Source organism: Rhopilema esculentum, chromosome 3 (assembly GCF_057945365.1).
Source record: "Rhopilema esculentum isolate cy_ngs chromosome 3, ASM5794536v1, whole genome shotgun sequence".
Lineage (NCBI taxonomy): Eukaryota > Metazoa > Cnidaria > Scyphozoa > Rhizostomeae > Rhizostomatidae > Rhopilema > Rhopilema esculentum.
This window is the reverse complement of record NC_142817.1, coordinates 1,005,969-1,029,461: the sequence shown is the minus strand read 5'-3', so window position 1 is coordinate 1,029,461 and position 23,493 is coordinate 1,005,969. Positions and strand designations below refer to the sequence as shown.

The following is a 23,493-nucleotide window of genomic DNA, read 5'->3' as shown; positions in this document are numbered from 1 at the left end:
GTCAGGTACATACTTGACATGAGGGGTACCATTTGCATGAGAGCGACGGCTTCGGCCCACTATGGCTGAAAATTTGCTGCCATCTTATGTAGGCCTCCATTTCAACATTTGATGTACACATAGCAAGTTATGACACAGAAAAGTGGTAATTGTAAGTTGTATTTTAGCCTAAAATGCATAATCCTTACTTTAGAAAACATCGTGGTTCACTTATCATTATTAAAAATCCTTTTTACACGTGGATGACCCTTTTAAATAGCAGATACTTACTAAAATAAATTGCCTTCAAATAAGAAATTAACAACATTGATATTCTTCATGTAAAACGTACGGAAATTTTCTTGTTGTCGCAAACGAGACTAAATTTGAACAGGACTATTTTGCCACGTTCGCAGCTCCAAGATGGCCGTAAGTAGACTTCCTTCATTAATTATGCATGCTTCTATTGTTTTATACAAAAGATGATTCCTTGCGTTAACAAAATATTGAATTGTTTTGCTGGATATTGGTTGTAAGCAAAGAGCCTCATACAGGACCTTGGGCAAAGTGTTCAAGTGAACTTGGTTTTGGTGAATTGAATTTTTGAGACTGCCTTTTTGTAGACTTTAAATAAAAATATAAAATCCAATTCGTTATCTTCTATAATCCTTTTTTAAAATGAAGGTCTCTGTGATATCGACCGTGAACACGGACCACGAAGATATGATTGTGAGTACTTTTATTTCATTTTGATAGGCCTTCTTTTATATAACCCCTTCAACTTCCACACAAAGCACAAACTGGTTCAAAGTTACTTTTTAGACCAGGCTTGAAAATAGCTTTATTGGTTATACATATATTAGATTATATATTCAGAATATTTCATCATTGTACCTCTTCTCCAGTTTAATTCTATGTGCCCAAGAGCTTGTTTTTAAAATGCATGTTCTTTGAAATACTCTAAACTCAACTATATTACTATATTTGGCCATTTGTAGTAAATTTATTTGTCTAAAATATATACTTGTGTTTTATTTTTATATATATGTTTACATATTTTTATTAAATATGTACATATACATATGTAATTAACCCTTATAATGAAAAAGTTGAGTTTGAGATTGATTAGATAGACTTGTGTACTAGGAAATGTTTGTGAATGCTAAAACTCAATTGAACTCAGTGCCAGATTGGAAAGTTTGCAAAGATAATTTTGATCCTTTGTTTATCTGGTCATGGTCCTTGTGAAAATTCCACTGTTTGAACTTCTGACTTCCAATTTTAAGAGAAGTCTTTGAAGCCTTTGCTACAAATTCTTTGCATGATTTTCCATGACACATTTGTTATCCGCCAATTTGAATATTATTATTCAGGCATTTCCCACACGGAGAAATTGCTTTATAGTCTGGACTTTGTATTCTGAAAGTATGCTTTATATTGTACTTTTCAGCCAGACTTTCTGGACCACCATACAACTTTACTGCTGGTACATAGCATTTAAATAAGATTTTGATATTATTCATTTTATCTTCACCTTAAATGCCATTTTTTTCAATGCCATTTTCAGTAAGTTTTATAAATATTGATGTCTTTTATGACAGCATGATGCCCAGATGGATTATTATGGGAAAAAGCTAGCAACATGTTCTTCAGACAGAAGCGTCAAAGTATATGAAGTCATAGGGAGCAATCAGAGACTAATGGCAAATCTGAAAGGGTATGATTTATCTGTTTAGTACCAGCTATACCATAAGTCAGATTCACAGTTTGCTGAGGAATGTAAAACAAGTCTTTTAACCCAACTATTTTATACTTTTTACTTTTTTGATTTTACCATTTAGGCTTGTTTCCTTTGGCCAATGTAAGGTTTACTCTTTGTCAGTCTCATGTGTGCCACCCTATGCTTTTTTTGTATATGGATAATTGTGTATTTTAGCAAACTTACTCATCATCTTATCAAAGGTAAACTTAATTTAGATTTAATAGTATTAGAAATAGCAAATAATTTGATAATCCACAATTTTATGTTCTTATTTTTTAGCAAGTTATTGTGAAGTTCTCAAATAACTTTTTCATATTTTAGTCATGAAGGTCCAGTCTGGCAAGTTGCTTGGGCACATCCGATGTTTGGAAATTTATTAGCTTCGTGCTCATACGATAGAAAGGTGAAATGTTTGTACTCTCAAATTTGTGGATGCTAACAGAAAGTTCAAAATTGTCATTAGTGCATGTGGATGAGCTTCAAATGAATCTCAAGAGCAATAAAAAAGGAATAAGAACATTTAAACCTTGGTTTGTAACTTGGTGGTGCTGCTCAAATCCAATCTTGTTTTATAATCAAAGATACATTTTGTATCAACACAGATTCAGAATACTATGGAGTGCATTCTCAGACACAATTGTTATTATGATACTATGAAACCTTGCGTTTTCTTGTTTCTTGATCATTTAGAAATAAAATACTTTTCTAATATAGGTTATTATATGGAAGGAGCAAGGAAATGATTGGGTAAAACTATATGAATCAGTACACCATGACTCGTCAGGTAAATTTTCATATGCTGTGCTAAATGTTCTTTTGTATATATCTTAAAAATTCTGTTTTCCTGAATCTACCAAGCATGTAAGTTGCACTCTCTTGTTTTATCATTGATATTTGCTGATAACAGGGCTGTCCTTTCGGTTTCTGAAATATTAACTATCCGTTACATTTGTAATGCAACCTCTTTTTGCTTGTAGTAAATTCGATTAGCTGGGCTCCACATGAGTTTGGACTTATGCTTGCTTGTGGTGCTTCTGATGGTGCTGTATCTGTTCTTTCAACCACAGGTATGATCTTTACAGCACTTTATCAGTTGGTTATTCTTTAAACCAATCAACCTGTAGAGCTTTTAGTCTGGAAAATATGTGAAAGAATTCTCGTTATTAAAGCAAGGTTTCAAAATATATTTTATGATTTTTTTTAAAAGGTTTGGAATTAGTATGTTGCAGATAATGTTAGGAAACAATGCAGTTATACAGTCATGTTCCTAGTTGCTTGGCCTGATGTTGATAACACAACTAAAAGAAAAATTATAAACTGGTTTTAAACAGAATAAATTGCAAAGAAAGACTGCTAACATAAAAAAACAGCAGAAAGATGGGATTTGTTGGGTACATTTTAAGGAAATAGGATCTTGAAAAATAGTTACTGAGCTGACTGGAAATGTTTATAGTAAATGAGGCCAGGAAAGGCAAAAAACACATTTTGTCAACAACACCAGAAAAATATCTTGGTGGAAAATTTTTTCTTGAAATTTGTCAGATGGGGCAGGATCATGACATACAGTCCACAGAGGTTCACAGTGAACCTTTGTGGTCCATATTTCATGATGATGTCACTGCGAGCTACAAAGTTTCACAGTGAACCTTTTGTTTCTTGGTTGTGGTGATTCTAATGATGTGGAAAGCAAATTTTGATTAGTACTTTATTTTTGTGTGTAAATATGCCAGAACCTAATTGTTTTTCACTTTAGTTTGTCATTTTAATTTTCATTGGGAACTTTAATGTCTTAGAGGCTCATAAAAAGGTAATGTTGTGGAATGTGCTGTTGCGGGCGCATCACCCTGGGCCACAGCTTTGTGTGGAAGGGTGGCCAGTTCCTTTCCATACCCCTTTTTACCTCCCTAATATGTTTCAACTAGGTACTCATTTTCAGCTGAATGAGCCCCAAGCTATGGCACAGCAGTCTAGCGCTTTAACCACTCAGCTACTATGGCACCTAGAAATTCATAAAAATTCATAAAAGGATTTCTTTTTTTTGGTTTTTTTTCAAGTCACACCTTTTTGTTTTAGGTGATGGAAACTGGTCAACTCAGAAAATTCCAAATGCTCATTCAGTAAGTACCCAGCCTGTTACCTTATATCATTAGATACCAAAACCTTATTTATGATAGTTCTTTATTTATATATACTCAAATGGTGTACTTTGCTAATTAACAATTAATTGATAACAAGACAACAAATTGCTGTAAGCAAATCTCTGATGTTAGGTGATTAGCTTGTTTTGGATTGTTTGCATTGATGTCAACAAGTGATATTGTTAAACTAAATTCACTATAAGCTACCAAATGATATGGTTAAGCTTAGTCAGACCATCAGTTAGGCTGCTTAGTGGAAATGCTAATTAATATTTAAGTTGTATTATCTTTAACCAGCTATTATCTTCTGAAAAGGAGCTTGAAAACTAAATTTCGAAAACTAATAAAAATTTTAGTAGTTTTATCTTTTCAGTAGTACTTCAAGTTGTTTTCTTATTTGATATATACTATTAGTTATTTCTTTTATTGATATATTAGCAAATGATTAATTCCATTTTAATGTTTGCCATCTTTATCTGGATGCCTTAGATGCTATCTTCTGGTACTGAAGAAAGAGTTTTTATCTTTTCATAGATTGGCTGTAATGCAGTAAGCTGGGCACCAGGAATTTCACCAGTAAATGCATATGTGGTGAGTATTTTATAGTGACAGGAAACATTGCAGTATGTAAATTTCATTTTCTTTAAATTGTTACAGGCAATTTTTCTCTTTGTTTATAAGAGTTAACTTCACAAGTTTCAAACACAAATTTGTTCATTTGTATTTCAAAGAATGCAATGTTTAATGAACAGATTTTTAAAGAAAAGGACTTTTGAAAATATTATTCTCATCCTGTTTTATTGGTTTCTTGTAATTATTAGCTATTTCGTTTTTGAGTAAGGTTATTTTTTCCAAGGGCTCAACATCTTCACGAGATTCTTCAGTAGTTAAAAGATTTGTGTCTGGGGGCTGCGACAATCTGGTTAAAATATGGGCATACAAGTAAGTTGCTTCATGTTTGTTTGGTGATATTTGTTTTTAAAAGTGTTTCACTTGGGATGATCTAAATACAATATTCTGCCTTTAGCCAGTATCTTTGAATTCTTTTGCTGTTTGCTCTTGAAGAAAAGTTAACAATCAATTTATAATGTAAACTGCCAGCCAAGTTCTACTTTCAATAAAACTTTAAACTTGGCTGGCAGTTTACATTAACCATCTGGAAATAATTTTTTGATAAACACTTTTCATAAATTTCAAACAAAGAGATGTTGATTCAGACGTTGAAAAGTGCTTGAAGCCTCGAAGCGCAGAGAGAGAGAGAGAGAGAGAGAGAGAGAGAGAGAGAGAAAGAGAGAGAGAGAGAGAGAGAGAGAGAGAGAGAGAGAGAGAGAGAGAGAGAGAGAGAGAGAGAGAGAGAGAGAGAGAGAGAGAGAGAGAGAGAGAGAGAGAGAGAGAGAGAGAGAGAGAGAGAGAGAGAGAGAGAGAGAGAGAGAAAAGATAAATTGAGGAAAAAAGAAAAAGAAGAGTACTTTGAAGGACTAGAAGGGAAGAAAATGGAATGAAGTGAGTAAGAAAGAGACAAGACTTTTAAAAATTGATTAAAGGTGAAGATTCCATGCCCAATTGAAGTTACTACACAAACTCTGTTTCCTTTTTTGGCTGGTTTTGGAATTTTTGAAGATTGACAATACCATAATCTTTGATCGACAAACTTCTAGCTCGCAACATCTAGAGGAAACCTGTCAATTGTAATAACTATTTCTTCAAAAACTAGGGAAATAATTTCATCCACAAAAATTAATTCTGCAAAATTTGGGAAATGGTTTTCCTTCGCAGCAATCTCGTCCTCAAAGCATAACATTTTTGAGGTATTGAATGACAAAACTTTTCCACAAAAAAGTTTCCCGCAGATAATTTCTTTCTTTAAGGAAAGTAGGAAGAATTTTGAGAAATTAAGAAGTCTAAATGGAATAAAAATTCGAGAAAGGAGTGGCTAAATGAGGTGGGAAACGGGTGTGAAAAGGAAGAAAAAGCAATATTTAAGATCAGTCTCCTTATATTGTTTATCACTCAAGATGCAATATTGTTTATCCGCTTTGTTCCTGTATATCTTTCGTAACAACACTCATTGCAAGATTCACAGAATCCGGCGGACAGCCTATCCTGCGGTCCTTCTTACACTTTGTATTTTAAGCCGCTTCGCAGGAAGTTTCAACTTTTGTCCACCAGTGTGTTGATTTCAAGTAGTGTAATTAGTCATTTTTCATTTCCAAAGTGAACAAGATGCAAGATGGGTTGAGGAAGAGACCCTTGATGCACACAGTGACTGGGTACGCGATGTGGCCTGGGCACCAAACATTGGTATACCTGTTAGCACAATAGCAAGCTGTTCACTGGTGAGTGTTTCCCATGTGGCCGACATGATCTTCTTGTACAGGGGCAACTATTCTTGGCCTAAGCTTTTTCACCTTGATGTTACTTTTTTATGTAACTTCTTATTGTTACGAATTTGGTTTAAGTTTTTTCTCGATATTGGCATCGATAAAGTATACTCAGATTAAGGGAGAAAGTATAAAAAAAGCCAAGTCTATTTCAAAACGCTATTTTTGTCCTTCTCATAATAATAACTTCAGCATCATGGTACTAAACAATATTTGACAAAAACTTCTACTTTCAAATAACTCTACACTATCAACATGGTAACAATATTTGACAAAAACTTCTACTTTCAAATAACTCTACACTATCAACATGATATAATAGCTCGAAAACACTAAACAAGATATATATTTATATCCATCCACAATATATGCAAAAAGCGGGTTCATCAATACTATTCACAATCTAATGAACACGAACAACATAAATCTAGCAAAATCTAACTATACAAAATTGACTCTCTCGAATCCTTTTTAGTAACAATGAATGGTGAGTATTAATGTATTTTTATGTCAACTTTCTAGGACTGCAAAGTAATTATATGGCGAAAAAATGAAGAGGAGGGTGGAAAATGGATACCACATATTTTACAAAAGTTTAATGATGTAATATGGCATGTCAGTTGGTCAATAACGGGTAACATTTTGGCAGTATCTGGAGCAGACAATAAAGTAAGTGCAGTTACGAGATGCTATTAAGGGACGTGTTCAGATAGCTACTACTTACAAGTATCAAGGGGGGGGGGGGGAGTGGCGCCAAATAAAGTGGCACAAGTCTTTTAAGGGATACTATATAACATTAATTAGACTCTCCCAAAGTCTATTTTCTGTTAAATCCGTACGGCATTCGTACTACTGCGAGGGCATATCTAAACTTCTAAGGAGACGTCTAAGGCGCTGTACATATATATTTTTGCATGTTCTTATCAATCAAAATCAATATATTATAATATATGTTATTAACACTTTCATATAGATTTCACTTTCACGCTTGTAAATAGGTAATCATCTTCAACGATTTCATTATTCATATAAAATGTATAATTCAAGGTTCTTTCACAATAGTTTTTAATGTCATTTTGAAATTTTTTAAAGGCTGTTGCGCACCCGGCATGAATTGCGGTAGCTGTTCTCTTACGCGAGGAGAAATTGACTGCATTTAGTATTTTCATGCAGTACAATATTAGGCCGTCTTTGAAAATATATATTCCGCAATCATGCCGGTTGCACAAAGGCTTTTAGTGAGGGCTAACCTATTATCATTTTTCAAAGGACTGTATCAATCAGATTTGATTTCGTCGAATTTCTTTTCATCAATTTTCTCCTATCACACATACCAAGAAATATGTATATAACTCTGTTTTTCTGTTTCAGGTTAGTTTATGGAAGGAGGTTGATGTTGACAAGTGGGTGATGGTCAGCGAGGTTGATCGAGGCCACGGGAAGGAGATCCAGCAATAATGCAACTATTCGACCTAGCGAACATGAACTAAATTGTCTTAGGCCATCTTAATCCCTGCTCGAGAACTCTATAATTTTAGCTGAGATTAAAGCACCTCCAGCCTACCTTTTAAACCCTGTTATTGAAATTATTTTGGTTATGTTATGTACAGGAACTAAAGTTGCATGAATAAGTACTAAATTCGTAATTGAAATTTCGTTGGGCTACACCCTTGCCTGAGTACTTTTAAAATCAAATGAAAAATGCTTTCCTAATTAAAAAGAAGAAATCTGTATTTGTTCTTAATTACGAGCTCAAGAAGGACAGCATCATTTAATTTTACAGTTATAATTCATGTATTCATTCGTCTGTTTAGTATTGCGAGCCATGGATCCGATTGGTGTCGATGTATTCCAAAGCTTCCTTAATAAAGCAGTCTTGGATAAAAACGATTAGTATAACATCGAGTCTCGTATAAGTAGAGATATTGGCTTAGCTTAGCATGATTCCTCGCCATCAATGCAATAAAATCTTCAGCAGGCTCGTTTGAAGTAATGAACATCTCTCACAACTACACGATGTTTCTATGTTAGCTCTCTATCCAAACAGAACAAATGATCAGAGTCATTCATGGTATCTTTATATTAAAAGTAAACTTAGGGAGGGGAGGGGGAGGGAATTGAGACAGAGTTCTCCACACTGTTTTTGAAATAGTTACTCTATTTGGACTTAATTCTGCTCGATTTCGGGCATTAAATGATTTGGCTGGAAATTGGAACTGAATTTTCCCTACTTCGTACACCTCGTTACTATTCATTAATCTCTTGTTTCTTCTCCTACATTGCAACGGACGTGTTATACACCTATAATTTACGCAAACTAACAATTTCTACCAATCAGAATTCAGTATAATAGAATAGAATTTTTACGTCAGCATATTATGTGAGCTACTTTAAAATGCATACCTGAATTAGCCAACATGCTTTAAAAGCGATAAATTGCTTAGAAGTCTGCTTATAACTATTAAGAATATCATAAACAACTCTAAAGTAAGAAGCTCTATATGAATTAGCAAGAAGAAAAATCGTTTATCGAAAAAACAGTCGTCGTGAAAATGCATTGTAGCCGCGTTTCGTATGAATGGAACGCCCATGGTTTAAATTGGAAAAAATCCAAAGGAACATGCATTTACACTTTAGGAAAATACAAACAAATTTAATCAATTTGACGAACAGTGTTTCTATACTGCAAAACTTTTTCAAAAGGCATGAAAAAAATCTCCTTTACGTATCAGAATACTAACTTAGTCTTTACAAAATATCTGAAATCTCTATTAGAAAACATTCTATTTTCTCAAGTTTGAGACTGATTTGACGCATTTGCTAGAAAAAATGTTGCTAGAAAAAATCTTATGGTAAATATGCTACCAATTGGCATTTGTTTCTATATACAATCTTGGACCAGGCACCGCGGATCGTTGAGAAAAGTTAGGGGTCTAAAAAAGGGGGGGCTAAAACCATACAAAAAGAGGCTTTTCTGGCAGTTTGATACTTAATATTTGGCATTTTTTGCAATTTTGGGCTAAAGCCCCCCCCAGCCCCCCTGCTCCGCGGTGCCTGTGGACACCTGGTAACTCGTGTGCCTCAACACTCTCGAGTGAAAGTTTGGAAGGGGGTGGCTCAACCTTAACTTAGGGGGCTCAGCCTTAACAAGTGGGTCCATACTTGGTTGGACAAATTATGTGTTGGCAACACTTTATATATCATCAACTCCTTAGAATGGGCAATTTCTTATCAGTCTTTTTGTGTCATCGAAAAGTTTGAACGATTTCTACACACAAAGGCCTCTTGAATTTGCCTTTAAGCATAGCCCCTTTCCTGACTTTTAGGACAGCACCCTTGCTATTTGCGAAACAAAAGAAAATTATAATTTTCAGGACGCTCAGAAGGTGGAATCGAACCACTCCGACGCTAATCGGCCACAGGTTTGAAGCCTGTACCCCGTACCAACGAGGATCATCCGAGCATTTAACAATACTTCACCCTGATAATAAATAATGGGAAAAAATTCACCTGACAGCCAATATGGGATACAAAAGTGACGCATGCGCAATAATAAACAGTACAGCACAGGAAACTTTTTAAAAACGATTCCAAAAGATAGGATTTTACCTTTTTATGGATATCTTATGACTTAAGAGTCCATTCGATGCCCCCAAGGTCGAGGATATCTAGCCTAGGCCCTTATAGAGTACCAACATGTGACGTCATCAAAAATCTATTTTTAGAATTTCTTAATTTTGACAATATGAGATAATTTGAAATAACAACTAAAATACCTCCATATTTGCTAAATGTGCTTAAAACTGGGCGAGATTAGGCCAATAAAAGATTTCAAATTTGCTAACAGAATAATGTGTGCCTGGTGTGTAAAGTTATGAACCAAGATCAAATTACAGTGGTTTTGCAAGGCAGCTAAATTAGTGCCAAACTAAGCACTGGTGTATTTAATAAATACGCCTCACTTTATTCGGCATACAAAGCTATTTCGTCTATGCAACGAATCTTAAGAAATCCCCTTTGCTTCGAATGCTCGGTGTTCATGACACAGCACCTCGCAGCCATCCGCTCTTTAGTTGTAGGATAACCCCTCGTTGGGATTGCATCATGCTGTGTAATTTTTAGCTTAATTTAGGTGATGTTTTATGCTAAGTAATGCTTTTCAGTAATTTTTGTTGCCCTTGTACATATAAATATACGTAGTTAGATTTATGGCACATTTAGGCCCAGGCAGTACTTGAGAAAGACTTGCACCTCGTAATATATATTTTCATAGGAATGTATTTGGTGAAAGAGTTGCCAAGAGCCATCATTGTATACGTTAGCTACTTATATGAAGGTTTTGCCTTGGAATTTTTAGAAGGTAGAAATTGAAAGATAAGCCCAGCCGCTCGCAGAAATTGCCATTCTCTAAAATTCTAACTCTTCGAGACCGACGTACTTTTCAGATTGGTCTCCTTCATTTCACGGTTTGATGAGGAAAGAGCTTGTTGGCATATTTCATTCAATTTGAAACACAGTCAACTGGTTTTGCATATTTAGAGGTTTTTAATCATGCTTTATCTAGGTCAAAAATGAAAAATTCTAAAACTAGATTTTTGTGACGTAAGTTTAGGCCTCAGATTTTAACCAGTTCCAAACGTGATCAAAACTGCTGTCAAATTGGTCTCCCTTCCCTCCGGCAACCAGCCAATAACGAAATTCAGAATACCATAATTTGAGGAAGGACAACGTTGTCAAATTGTTGAAACTGTGTGTTTGTGTTCCAGTACATTATCAAGGATTGAGGTTTTAAAACGTGTCTTTCTATCTTGATGGTGACATCAAGATATTCTTATTGATGGTAACTGCGAATTCGAAGTGTGCCAATCACAAGCCATCGCTGCTCGTATCGTCAAACAACAATGCACTAGAATTGTAGCTACCGTCAGGCGTTTGCTGTTCTTCTTTATTCTTTAAATTAAAACCTGATGCATTATTGGTGCTGTCATCAACTTGTCTTTTCACGAAAAACGACTGAATATTACGACATTTGATCCTCGGCATATCTTTGTTCTTTCCTTTTTTCGATGAGGTCAATTTTCTTTGGCTTGATTTTAAACTTGAACCAGCTGTGGGCTTTAAATCAGAAGCCTTATTTTTTAACTTGGAACGATCTACGTTGGATGTTTCACTTGTGATCTTTTTATTTGCAGAGGTCAAGTGACTTGTGTTTTTGGTTCTTACAAATGGGCTAACTGTCAGCTCTGAATCGCTCCAATCTGAGTCACTACCAGAGTCGTGTATCACCAGCGGATTTTCATAAGACGCATCAGGTCTACTGGCTTTTAAAGGTGTGCTTGCGTTCTCCGGCAACATACGAGCACATTTATTGGGTGAAAAGAAGCTACAAGAAGCTTCAACGGGGTTTTCAGCAGCAACTGTAGAGACTTTTTTATTCTCTTCCTTGTCGGCATTTTCCAAAGCTCCTATATTACGCGAGACAGCATCAGTTTCTTGGCATTTATGTTCTACACCCTTCTCCTGTGAACTTTCTCCTAATGCCAATTTTCTCCTGGCAGAGCTACTATTACCTATATGCGCTATATTACAACTTCGACTCTCAGTTGCATTATGGGGAGCCAAGGCACGTGCAGGCTTGCTTGACGGTCTATCAGAAGTCATGTCGCGATTAGGAGTTTTGAGAATATCGTCTTTAACAAAAGCTAATGCCTCCTTCACAGCTCGATGCAGCATTTTAATGCCAGACTGCTTATCAATGTTCTTTTCTGAATCTTTCTCATCCTCGGTATTTATCAGACCTGTGTCTGTTTTTCTGTTTCCTTCCCCTTGTGATGTTTCTGGCATTTTCCCTGCCCCACTGAAAGTAAATTGTTCCGCAGGATTTAATGGTGACTCTAGAGTCGGTTGATTATGGATTCCAGTTTCTATAAAACCCTGTTTTTTCGTTACATTTGTTTCGTCTTCTGATGTTTCTTGTATTCCTCCGCTTCCGTCCGGAGCCGTGATTTGTTTCAAAGTGGCAATCGACGAAGAATGTGACGAAATGGCATCCTTCTCAATGGCCTTGTTATGGGATTTTCCTCTGAGGGTCCTGCTCGCAACTTCCCTTATTAGCTGTTTAAATTGGTTGTCGTGCTTTATCACTAGAAAGCAAAGCATCGGATATGGAAAAATTTGAGAAACAGCCTGGAATAATACAGCCAAACACGTAGAAGTCAGGTCTCTTTGGACCAGACAAAACAGTCTGACATTTCCGAAGTCCGACTCATCCGAAGTCAGAATTCTCCGAAGTCTGACTTATACGAATGAAAAACCTAAACGGAGCAGCAGAGAATAGTAACTGAAATTTGACATTGAAAACCGTATAAAACAGAGTGAAAAACTTGAGTAAATGATGCTATCAGCCATACTCAACAAAGAGTATAGGATAAAGGTCTATACCACAATAACTGTACAGTTCTTTGAATAAATCTCAAATTCGATTCTCAGAACTAAAATTCGTTACATTTTACTGGCTTTGCTGTCAAGTCTGACTTATGTGGTGCTTCTTTAAGACACTTCAAAAAGTTCTGACTCACATCTATGTCCGACTTATGAAATCCGATTGATACGATGAAAGTTGGTAACACGAATACAAAATTTACTGGAACCACATGTTTTTGTCTGAACCTATGAAACTCCAACTAATGCGAGTCCAACTTATGCTAATCCGTCTAATGCGAGTTTGATCACATGTTTGAAGGTACTAGCTTTGAAAAAGCTCTATGAGGCATACAAATACTCTCTTCAATTGCTTGTATCGATCCATACTTTATAATAACTAAAATGTTACCAAATCGTTCTACTTAAACAACAGCACTTCAATCTAAGCGCGGTATAGAAGTGGCTATAGGAAAAGACTTTTGTGAAAACCAAAACCGAAGCCTAAAAATCCAATAATAACTTGATGTTTGAAGACAGAAAAGTGACTTTTGATGCTAAGAAAGAGCCTTGAACGTGGCTTCCAGTGACCTAATACATTTTGAAAAGACATCTTCTAGAAACCAACAACAAATCAAAATTAAAATGGCGTGTGCTCACTTACAGTAATTTTTGTTAAAATCCTCTTTTTCTTGGGCTGTCTTTGAGCAATCAAATGTTTTTACCTAGGATAAAACGAAACACGTAACAAATATTCGAGTTACTAGAAGCCTGGATTGGAAAAGGAAGAAGAATGCCTGTACTGTGGTGTGAGAATGTGAAGGAATGAATGAGAAGGAAAGTGTACAATTTCTGCCAAAAGTCAATTTTCAAGGTCAAATCCACCCATTTCTCTCTCGCCCGGAGAACAATTTGGTCATCTACAGAGAGGCGTACAATATAAGGAGGCATCTTCTTCCGCATTACTTGAATAATATTCGTCAAAAATATCAACATTGTTCTGGGGGATTGGGTGGAAGAAGTGAATTTTTTCGGGAAAGAAATGAGAGATAATAAAACAACGCTAATAGAGTTATGAACAGAGACCAAAATACAGAGGTTTGATGGGGAGAGAACCAATAAACATGTGGCCATATCTCTGCCAATTCGTAAAACACTTGCCTGATTTTGCATATTAAGAGGTATTTCATGATGCCCTTTCAGGTTATGGGATCCAATTTAAAAAATTCTAAAAATAGATTTTTGTGACGTCATCACTTTAGAACTCTATTATTGGTTATTCCAAAAGCGTTTGGCAAGCATTGTAAGTATAAGGACCAAGTAGAGTGATGACAATGATAGTCATAAGTTACATGGTATACTATTTATGATATAAGCACAAAGCCGTACAAACTTCACATCGTACAACATATGTATAATCTTTAGGGAAAGATAATGCGACTTAATTAATCAAAATTACCAGAACAGCTCCTTGATCCAGCTTCTTTTGGTTTGCTTCTTGAGTCTCGATATTCTTGATGATCTGTTTAACTAAAACCAAAGTTTATGCATCTTAATAAAAATAATTTACTTACGACAAAGAAATTCTTTAAAGAAGGATATAAATAAAGTCCAGCGGTATGACTTTCAGCAAGCACTCACGCCACGGAGCCCGGATTCAGCAATACCCTTTCTTCAACAAAGGCTTGTCCACTTCCAGTTTTTATAAATTTTTTGCTTTTGTTTTCTCGACGAAGCTTCACAATACACTAATAATGAACGGATTATTAGAATGCCCGTCGTATGCTACAAAAAGATTTTCTTGCCACCATTTATATAAAAAACCCTGCAGTGTCAAACAGGTTATAGAAGTGTTAGATGAAATTTGCTGCTAATTACAAACTGGAAGCGTTTACATTTATGCATACAGAGGGCATGCAATGGCAGACAAGGCATCAAATAATGCGATACTCCAAAACTGTCCGTTCATTGTACGTTTATGCCCTTCAACTAGGGGAGGGGAGGGGAGGGGAGAGGGAGGGGGAGTGGTAATGCGTTAACTAACTCAAAATTTCTTCGCTTAATCTTTACGTCACATTCAACAGTCCATTCCACTGGGCCTCAAATATGAATATGAAATGGTCTATCAAACAAAATGGAATCTGCTGCAAACATCAATTTTTTATGTTGAAGTTGGACGGCCTAGAATGTAAATGTAACGCCAGCAGTAGTTTAAATTTACTAAATAATAAACTTTCGTATAAATTCTAACTTCATTGGATTTAGATTAGTTAACTTTATATACATTGAATATACTGTTAGCTATGTAAATATCAAATCAAAACAAATTAAAAGAGAAGAAGAAGAAGAAGAAGAAGAAGAAGAAGAAGAAGAAGAAGAAGAAGAAGAAGAAGAAGAAGAAGAAGAAGAAGAAGAAGAAGAAGAATAAGAAAAATAAGAAGAAGTAGGGTAACAACAACAACAACAACAATCCATTTAAACTAATTTGCATCCAATACTCACCTGGCATAGGGTCAATGGCATCGCACTCGGAGTTGTGTAAAAGGAAGTATTTTTTCAGCCTGGTTTCCAGGGTCTGAAGAAATAGAAAATCATGAAAATAATCAGCATTGAAAGAAGCGAAATTGAGTCACTGAATTCTGCCCAAGCCTGCATGGGCAGAATTCAGTGACACAAAAAAGCAACATAGTGAGGGTAGTTGGTTGCTGGCTAATTTCGATTCTAAACCACGCACACACTACAATAGCTTTTTAAGGTCCAATTCAACCCTACGGACGTGAAACATTTCCAACATTGTTGTCAGCCATGACTTCTACGTTATAAATATCAGGCTGTTCAAACATCCAGCAAATATTGTAATGTATACTAACTTGTATTTCTCAACATTGTTATACTTATCTAAATAAATCAAATGATTCCACATTTATTCTCCAAAAGCAAACCCTTTAATTTATTTTACAATACTTATGCCGTCACAAGAGCCCAGTTTTCTAAGTAGTAGAAAGTGCATATACATCTTTAGACTATTGCGAAGAGACTATATTTGATATCCTGTAAAACAGAGCCACTAGTGTGGCTGTAAATCCAAAATTGCCGATAACATGCAACAGTGATTTCCTACCTTTTTATTCCCTTTGAAAGACAGCCCGTACCCCCTGAGCTTTTTTCTGAGCTGCGCTTCAGTCATCCCGTTGAAAACCAAAGGCGGCAGTTTCTTGCGGCGTTCAGCAGGGATCTCTGGTCTAGAAAAAGATACCTGATCAAAGGACATTCTTTGTACATCTGTACCAAAGAATAAGCATTGTTCTTACCCTGTCGGTACTGAGCTCACTAAGAAGCAACAGAAAGAAGCAACAGAATGATTTCATGATTCAACTTACAAGAGTTCATTTGAAGCCTGCAATTTGAATGGAGCAGTTGACCGATCGGACTCGGAGCCTTGCTTTTGATGATCAGAGGTGCCATCGTCTTCAGCGACAGTTCTAAATAAATTAACATATTCGAAAATTGAACAAGGGAATTAAGTAGATTTTTCAACAATCGAAGAGCATAACAGACCAGTGCAACATCACCAAGTCACCAGGTTTTAGAATATCATACATCACTCACTTACTTTTGTTAAGGTGTAGCCCTTATTGTTAAGGTGTAGCCCTTATTGTTAAGGTGTGACTCTTATTGTTAAGGTATAGTCCTTATTGATAAGGTGTAGCCCTTATTTAAAGGCGATCTGTGTTTATCTGCCGCTCAACATTACTCTTTACTCAAGATGTTCTAATACAAAAGCTATACACAGAGAATATTTAAAGGATGAAGAGCAGGGGCTTGAAGAGACATTAAGGCTTATGTAAATGCTGAATTTTGCTTAGCATCTAAAAGATCATGGCAGGCCCACTGGTGTCCTAAAAGCGACAAAAATTAGAATAACCAATGCGTTACAAAAATCCATGACATCTAGACTAACAATTATGGGCTTACTGTCAAAAACCAAATACTTACGAAGCTTGGCCTGCAGAAGGCAAAACCTCTTCGGGCGCAGTGACTGCATGCGAATTGTTTGTTAGCAGGGATTCGCTCATTTCGTAGGCATCAATGGCAGCGCTGGCAAGCATAGATAAATAATAAGAAGATTTGCTCACAATTGAATGGAATAGAATACATAGGCTGAAGACACGCCTAAAATCATAACAAAATTGTGATTTTTTTAACACAGAAAACCTTAAGGAAAACCTTATTGTGACAGAAAAACATCAAACCCTCTTAAATTGCTTGCTTCAGAAAAAATCTTTGTACTTTTTCCTGGAATCTTTTTAGTCGAGAAAATTGTTCCCTTTCTTCCTTTTGTTTCAGTATTGGGCAACCTTTTGATTCTTCAAGAGTTCCCCTTTCCAAAAAAAACCTCTTTCGTTCGTGCTTTACATTTTTCCCTCTATAACCGGAAAATCACAGGGTACCTTGAAAATCAGTGTTTGGGGAGGTTCAGGTCCGAGGAATTCTTTTACAAGTAGAATTTTTGGAGAAAAATATTTGGCTCAAACTTTCCTAAAAGTTCTCAAAATATAGAATATTGTCGAACAGAGCATAAAAGTAACCATTGCGTTTCCATTAAAAAATTCGAGAAAAATAAAGGTTTTGAGATTTGACTTAAGCGCTGCTTAAGATAAGAAAGGCTACTGTGGTCCGACGTGAGAATTCATAATGACAGAAAGTGTTCAAGATAATAACAAAGCGATAAAGATGAAAGGGAAAGATAAGGGAGATGTGATAGTTGAAAAATTGAATGTATGAAAGAAAAAATGAATGGAGTGTTACAGCATAAACTCACAAAATATTTGAGGGTGGGCAGCCATTATCACTATCAATTTTGGCATCAGAAAGATCTGTGTCAGATGCTTCTGCAACTTTGCACCGCTTAGTTGCGTGCTGCGGCATCGAGCAGCTCTTTGATTTGGGCCTTTAGAACAAAAAAATGGCTACATAAAGGAAAAAGGGGGAACATGACACAGAATACGAGGCTATTATTAACGGAACTCGTGCAGGAAATCTAGGTTACAGTCTGAAAGTTGCAACATACTTCACAATAAGATTGGAAAATCAAGGGTAGGGAGCCCCTGCTATTAGAAAGAAAATCTAGAAACATAACAGTACTTTTAGCTGTACCATCACGATGGAAGTTACCCAGTGGCAAGCTGCAATTAGAGCTTTAGGCAGAATAGCATTGTAAAAACTATGCAATTTTGGATTGAAAAATAATATATGGGATTTAAATGCCAAAATTGAGGTCTTCCTTTCAAGAATCGTTAAAAAAAGATGTTTCTTAAAGCTATATTTATGAAGAAAGACAGATCCAAGATATTTCGTAGGTTAGCCGAAAGGATCCCCTGAAATGGAAAAAACTCCTACCTGTTGATATTGTCACAAAAAACAACGTGCAGTTGAACCCCATTAAGTCGGGCTTTTAAGAGGGATAAATAAATGATTTGACGTAGTGAAGGTCTGAATAACCCTGAGTACAATTTTTGAATTAATAAGGTAGAAAAACCCCATGAGAACTGAACATTGGCTTGTCTAAGTTATGCACAGAACAACTTAATTGAATTCAACTGAATTGATAACCTGGAACTAAACAACAAACTATCTGAGTCAAAATCAAAACTTCATGTTTAAAAACTCCATCAACGTACCTCAAACTTTCACGAGTTTTACCAGATGCTTTAACAAGACAACGATCCAAATGCGAATTAATTTTCGTCTTGTCCACTGATTCGTTACAAACAGGGCAAGATGCTAGAAGAAATTATCGTTAAAAGCTGGTCAATGCTTATTTACAAGATGCTTTTATAACTACACACATAAACATTATTGCTTTGACAGGCTGGCAAAGGACTTTCACCCTGAGGGGAACAACTGTCGTTTGGAAGGAGGGACAAGCTTGTAATAAAAGTGAAGGGTCTGCAATTTACAATTGAAACTCTTTTATGATACCATGTAAAGCTGGCGAGAAATAATTTGGGGTTTGAGGAGCACCGAGTAATGGGTATCTGGGGTGGCCGAAAACCCCAGGCCCGAAATGGAAACCTGTCAATTTTCTTTCCTTACAGGACAATTCGTAAATAGCAGCTATTCCAAGTCTTAAGCCTGGGTTCGAGCAGACTCTTGATAGCTCTGGAAGGTTGAGCCTCCATATTCCGCAAGCGCTTTTTACAGTAATACAAAACTTTCTTCGCATTAAACTCACCAAATCTGACGTCATCCGGATCATGGTCACTCCTTGCTTCTGACCCTGATTCTGTCAAAGTCAAAGTCCTACTCCCAGCAAAGCTTCCTTGCCTTTTCCGTTTTCTGAATGAGCTAGGCTCAAAATCACTGTCAGATGTCTCTCTTAAACTGAAAACTGTCTCACTGTCAGATGTTTCATTGGAATAGACAACTTTCTTTGTTGACCTCTGAAAAAATAAAGGTTAAATAAGAGTGAAGCAAATGAATCCCAAGAAACGTGGCATACAGTCTGTTAGAGTCACTGATTTTGGATCTGAGATTTTTTCCTGACTACTTAAACATGCTTAATCAGGTTAAAACAGGCAGTTGTGAATTGACTTAGAAAACAAGTAAACACATACAGATTATCTGAACAGTTACATCAGCATTTTTCTGTTCTCCTCTGAATAAAACAAATGTAGCCTTCCGTTTCTATATATGCAAAAGCAGGTTCGTGTCGAATTGGGGATGTAGGGGATGACACCCCTCACTTTCTGAAGAACCCGTTCCCGTCGGAAATTTTGGGTTTGTCAGTAAAAGCTGAACCAGCATTTAGATTGGTCGGTAATTATGAGCTAATCACTTTCCGGGCGATCACTTAGTGAATTTATTAGAAGGATGCCAGGAAATTTTCTCTACTGAAACGGCTCTATATCTTGCACAATAAAACAATCGCATCTGTAGCTTTTGCAAACAGTCAGACGAAGTACGTTTCAGACAGAATCTTTGCGGCATCTCATACAAAGGTTTTTGTTGCTGCTTAGTCTCTTATTCTTCCTTTACTACTTTTACCCAGATTTGATTCGGGATTTTTCTGGGTCAACTATTGCCATCATGTCTCTTTTTCTTAACTTATCAATTGAATCTCTAGCCACAAAAAAGTATTAAAAACCAAAAACAGAAAATATCCTTTTGCTTACCTTTTTTCGAGGAGAATGGAATTTTTTTCTTGGAGAGTCCTCTTTCCTCTTATTTTGTGGAGATTTACTTAGACCTCTTTTTAAAAAGGGGCTCTTTGACGCTTCTCTTTCCTTTATTGCTTTGTATTCCTTCAAAATTTTCAACAGTTTTGGCCTGTGAAAGAATATATTTAAAGACAGGATATTCAGAACAGCATTCTAAAATGACTCATGAATTAATTTCATAATTATTATCTTCAAATACAAAATCAACTTTTATCATTTTGCAAAATAATATAAAAAAGAATTTTCTAGGACAAAAAGAGGCATTTCCTGAAAAAGGTGTAATAAAAATTAATCCATAACCACTTTATGGTGGCTAGCACTGCCACTGAGGTCAATTCAAATCTGCAATTAAGGGTTACAGTAGAATCAGGTTATAACGTACTCTGTTATTACGTACTTTCGGACATGGTGTGCTTGGTCCCGGCAAAAGGTGTTCTTGGTTTTGGTCAACTTTTACTTACCCTCGTTATAATGTACTTCGGATATAACATACTTAATACGCTGGTCCCTTAAAGTATGTTATAACCGGATTATACTGTAACAGAAAGTATTTACCTTAGAGTCACAAATACTTTGACAATTTCATCCAGAACTCTGTTGCACTTCAAATGGCTCTGCAGCATTTCCTTGAATGAAATATGTACTACAGCTTGCGAATATGGCAACATTTGTGTTATTTTATAAAATCACTATTTGGCAAAAAAACGTGTGTCTGAACTAACAACAGGTAAATCAAAGAACTGTGATACCAAGACTAAAAATTGAGTTTTTTCATAACATAACATAAGATCTGTCCAAGGTCTTGATGGTCAACAAGCAATTTCGAATCATATTAAAAATGTAAAAGATGCAAACAAGTAAATAAGTGAAAAGGTTTATCGTATATTGAATTTTTATGTTGTTCTACAGTCTTGTACAATCATATGAGTCCACTTCTCAAATATAGCATTCAAATTCCTAGATGGTCAAACAGTCAGGAGTTTAAAAAGGCCAGCTAGATAAGAGGGATTAAATAGAGGAGACATTAGAGCAAAGATTCCGCAGGAGGATTCACTTAACTGGATGGTTTATTCACTTAACTTATATGTATATTATGTTAGTGTGCCAGAGGCCTGTTTTTTACAATAAGCCTTAAACATGGAGTAGCAACATAGAACCGTCCTGTTCTATACACAAAAAGGGTTTAAGCTCTGCCTTTATGGTATCAAGCACTTTTCAACTACTGAAAATGTACTTAATTTATGTTAAACAACTTTTGTATTTCTGGAAACAACTGACAACAGACAATGCTATCATGGTTTCCTAACAGTAATAAATCTACAACAACTTATCATAAGCAGATGATAAAAAATCATTCCACTCACTGCTGGACAGGATGGGCACTGTGCTTTGTAGGAGATATGCTTGTGTGCGCATAATGAACAATCTGAAGAGGAGATTAGTTTTCTTTTATCTTTAATAAATGCTCTAACAGTCTTATGAAAATTGTTGTGACAGGTATTGTGGGGGTTCAGCCCTCTCATTGCCTCTTTGATAGAAAGATTATTGTCAGTAAGTGAAATTAGAATATGCACATAAGTTGATACAACAAGAAAGGGAACCAGTCAATTCAAATTTTCTAAAAAAAAGTAGGGTCACAAATGACAAACATTTAGAATCAGGGCATGACCCCTCTGTGAAGGAATGATGACTGCTCTTGTCTTCAAGAGAAAAGCTTTATACAGTTTTTTGCTAATTCTGCTATTTTGCTGCCTTGGAAATTTAACAGGGCTTCTGACTTAGATGAATGCATATATTTGCAAAAAAATAAAAGATACTAACAGTTGTGGCAGCACCCTGTTGCAAAAACAGCAATATTGAAGTATTCATAGCAAATCGAGCATCTGAGAAGGTTGTCCAGATTCTAAAAATAAAGGATGATGCATAAAGCGTTAATATTCATCATGCAAAGATGAAATTATGTAATGACCCAAGACATTAACCCTTAAAGAACATAAAGTTATGTTTCTAACTACAAAACAATGCACTTGCTTGAGAAAATCATTTTTTGTGCTGTTTTTTGCTCATTTTCAAGGACGGTTTGTATCAAGTATCATTGGACAACAGATACTTATTATGGCAGATTTGGACAGTTATTCTGTTGTTTACATCAAAAAATCCTTGAATGAGCAGCACAGCCCCCTAAAAGACCTCTTTAAAAAGCCTCTGTCATCCCTTTGAATGGGTGCCCTGTAAATATTACAGCACCAGGCCTTGCCAAAGTCCTCACCAAATAATTGGCACCAGCTATTGGCTTAACTGGCAAAAATATGTCTTGCCTGCAAGAGACTGGAAAGACATTTATGGAAAATAGTTCCTATTGCAATATATTCCAGAATAACTACAACTATCTATTACTGTGCTAAAGGCTGAGAGCCTGTCACAGATCTTTTGAGTGACTTCACCCTGGACAGACCATTGTACTGACAGACCACTCATGCCAAGCCAAACTATAAATAATAACAAGTGTAACACCAATCGATAGATAATGGATGTCAGAAAAATAGTATGTCCTGGGAAAAGCCACTCCATACTCATTATATTTTCTCAAAAATATAATGTTGTTATCTTAATCTACACTATTGAAAACAGTACAGAAAACAAAACAGTAAAATATTAAAGGATTAATAGTATTGCATGACCCCATAACGATCTTCAATTTGTTAATCAATAGTGAACCAGTAGGTCTTAACCTAGCTATGTCAAAGGCAGCAAACATCAGAACCAAATCATTCTATAACAGAATGTTAAGCAAGCAAACATACGCGCAGTTCTTGAAAGTCTCTAGGCCAATCATTTGGATCATCAAATACGTTTAGCTCTCCATCCATTTTCCATCTCTTCTTATTTTCAACTTCACAAAACAAAGTAGTACTTCGGAAGCATAGGATGCTACAATTCAGTTTTGAAAACTCAACTGTCCACAACTTCAACCACATTGCAACCTGAAGCGGCGGGAATGACGTCATGAAATTCAGACAATAGCCTTCGAAATTCCAAGAACTCAAACTCAAACTCGAAAAAATTTTTTCCCAGCAGATTAGTTAATTACAGGTTACGTCTTACTATATAAAGTTGTTGATAGTCGTTAACTGCAATAATTGCTAACTACAAAATAGCTAAGGTAAAACAACATAAATAGAGCTAAATCATCCGATGGACACATGGAAAAAACTCAAGAATAAATCTGAAACTAATGAATACTATATTGTTCTGTATAATGAATAACATTTCTGATAAATATAGTTCAGTGAATCCTCGAATAAACACCCCCCCCCCTCTTATAATAAGAGCCCCATTTGAATAACCGCCTACCATATTGGGAATAATATAAATTAAGCGCCCCTCCAACAAGCACCCACCTTGACAAACGGGTTTCTGAGAGGTACGTTTTAATCTTACAGAAACGGTGAAGGCAGTTAGCCAAAAAGAGTAGATATAAACATTAAAGTTTGTTCTAGTTTTTATTCTTGTCATACTTTGTTTTCCTTCTTTCATAGAAAAATAAAGGCTCGAAAATTATTGCCCGTGTGCTTTTTCCAGGATTTCCGGTA

General features: G+C 35.8%; 2 protein-coding genes and 1 non-coding gene across 4 annotated transcripts; 1 reads left to right on the top strand and 2 right to left on the bottom strand.

Annotated features, from left to right (window-relative positions):
- The first annotated feature begins 295 nt into the window (after positions 1 to 295).
- Positions 296 to 8,362, top strand: LOC135692615 (protein SEC13 homolog). Its single transcript, XM_065210810.2, has 12 exons — positions 296 to 408; positions 664 to 708; positions 1,581 to 1,696; positions 2,063 to 2,144; positions 2,456 to 2,525; positions 2,719 to 2,808; positions 3,815 to 3,858; positions 4,414 to 4,470; positions 4,736 to 4,821; positions 6,095 to 6,215; positions 6,783 to 6,929; positions 7,632 to 8,362. The coding sequence occupies exons 1-12, from the start codon at positions 403 to 405 to the stop codon at positions 7,716 to 7,718; spliced, it is 951 nt and encodes a 316-aa protein (XP_065066882.1). The 5' UTR covers positions 296 to 402; the 3' UTR covers positions 7,719 to 8,362.
- Positions 8,363 to 9,636: 1,274 nt separating this feature from the next.
- Trnastop-uca (transfer RNA opal suppressor (anticodon UCA)) lies at positions 9,637 to 9,723 on the bottom strand. Its single transcript has one exon. It is a non-coding gene; the product is annotated as a tRNA-Sec (tRNA).
- Positions 9,724 to 10,084: 361 nt separating this feature from the next.
- On the bottom strand, positions 10,085 to 23,192 carry LOC135692614 (uncharacterized). Of its 2 annotated transcripts, none has more exons than XM_065210809.2 (15): positions 22,705 to 23,192; positions 21,722 to 21,803; positions 21,265 to 21,428; positions 20,456 to 20,526; positions 19,856 to 20,009; positions 18,916 to 19,123; positions 18,362 to 18,464; positions 17,503 to 17,631; positions 16,677 to 16,778; positions 16,061 to 16,162; positions 15,802 to 15,922; positions 15,183 to 15,255; positions 14,140 to 14,210; positions 13,345 to 13,405; positions 10,085 to 12,403 (listed from the first exon to the last, which is right to left on the bottom strand). In XM_065210809.2, exons 3-15 carry the CDS (start codon positions 21,421 to 21,423, stop codon positions 11,127 to 11,129), a joined length of 2,631 nt encoding a protein of 876 aa, XP_065066881.2. In that variant the 5' UTR covers positions 21,424 to 21,428; positions 21,722 to 21,803; positions 22,705 to 23,192; the 3' UTR covers positions 10,085 to 11,126. The 2 variants fall into 2 exon arrangements, with proteins under 2 accessions (XP_065066881.2, XP_065066880.2); XM_065210808.2 differs by having other exon boundaries at positions 10,089 to 12,403; positions 21,265 to 21,326; positions 22,705 to 22,909.
- Between the last annotated feature and the right edge of the window lie 301 nt (positions 23,193 to 23,493).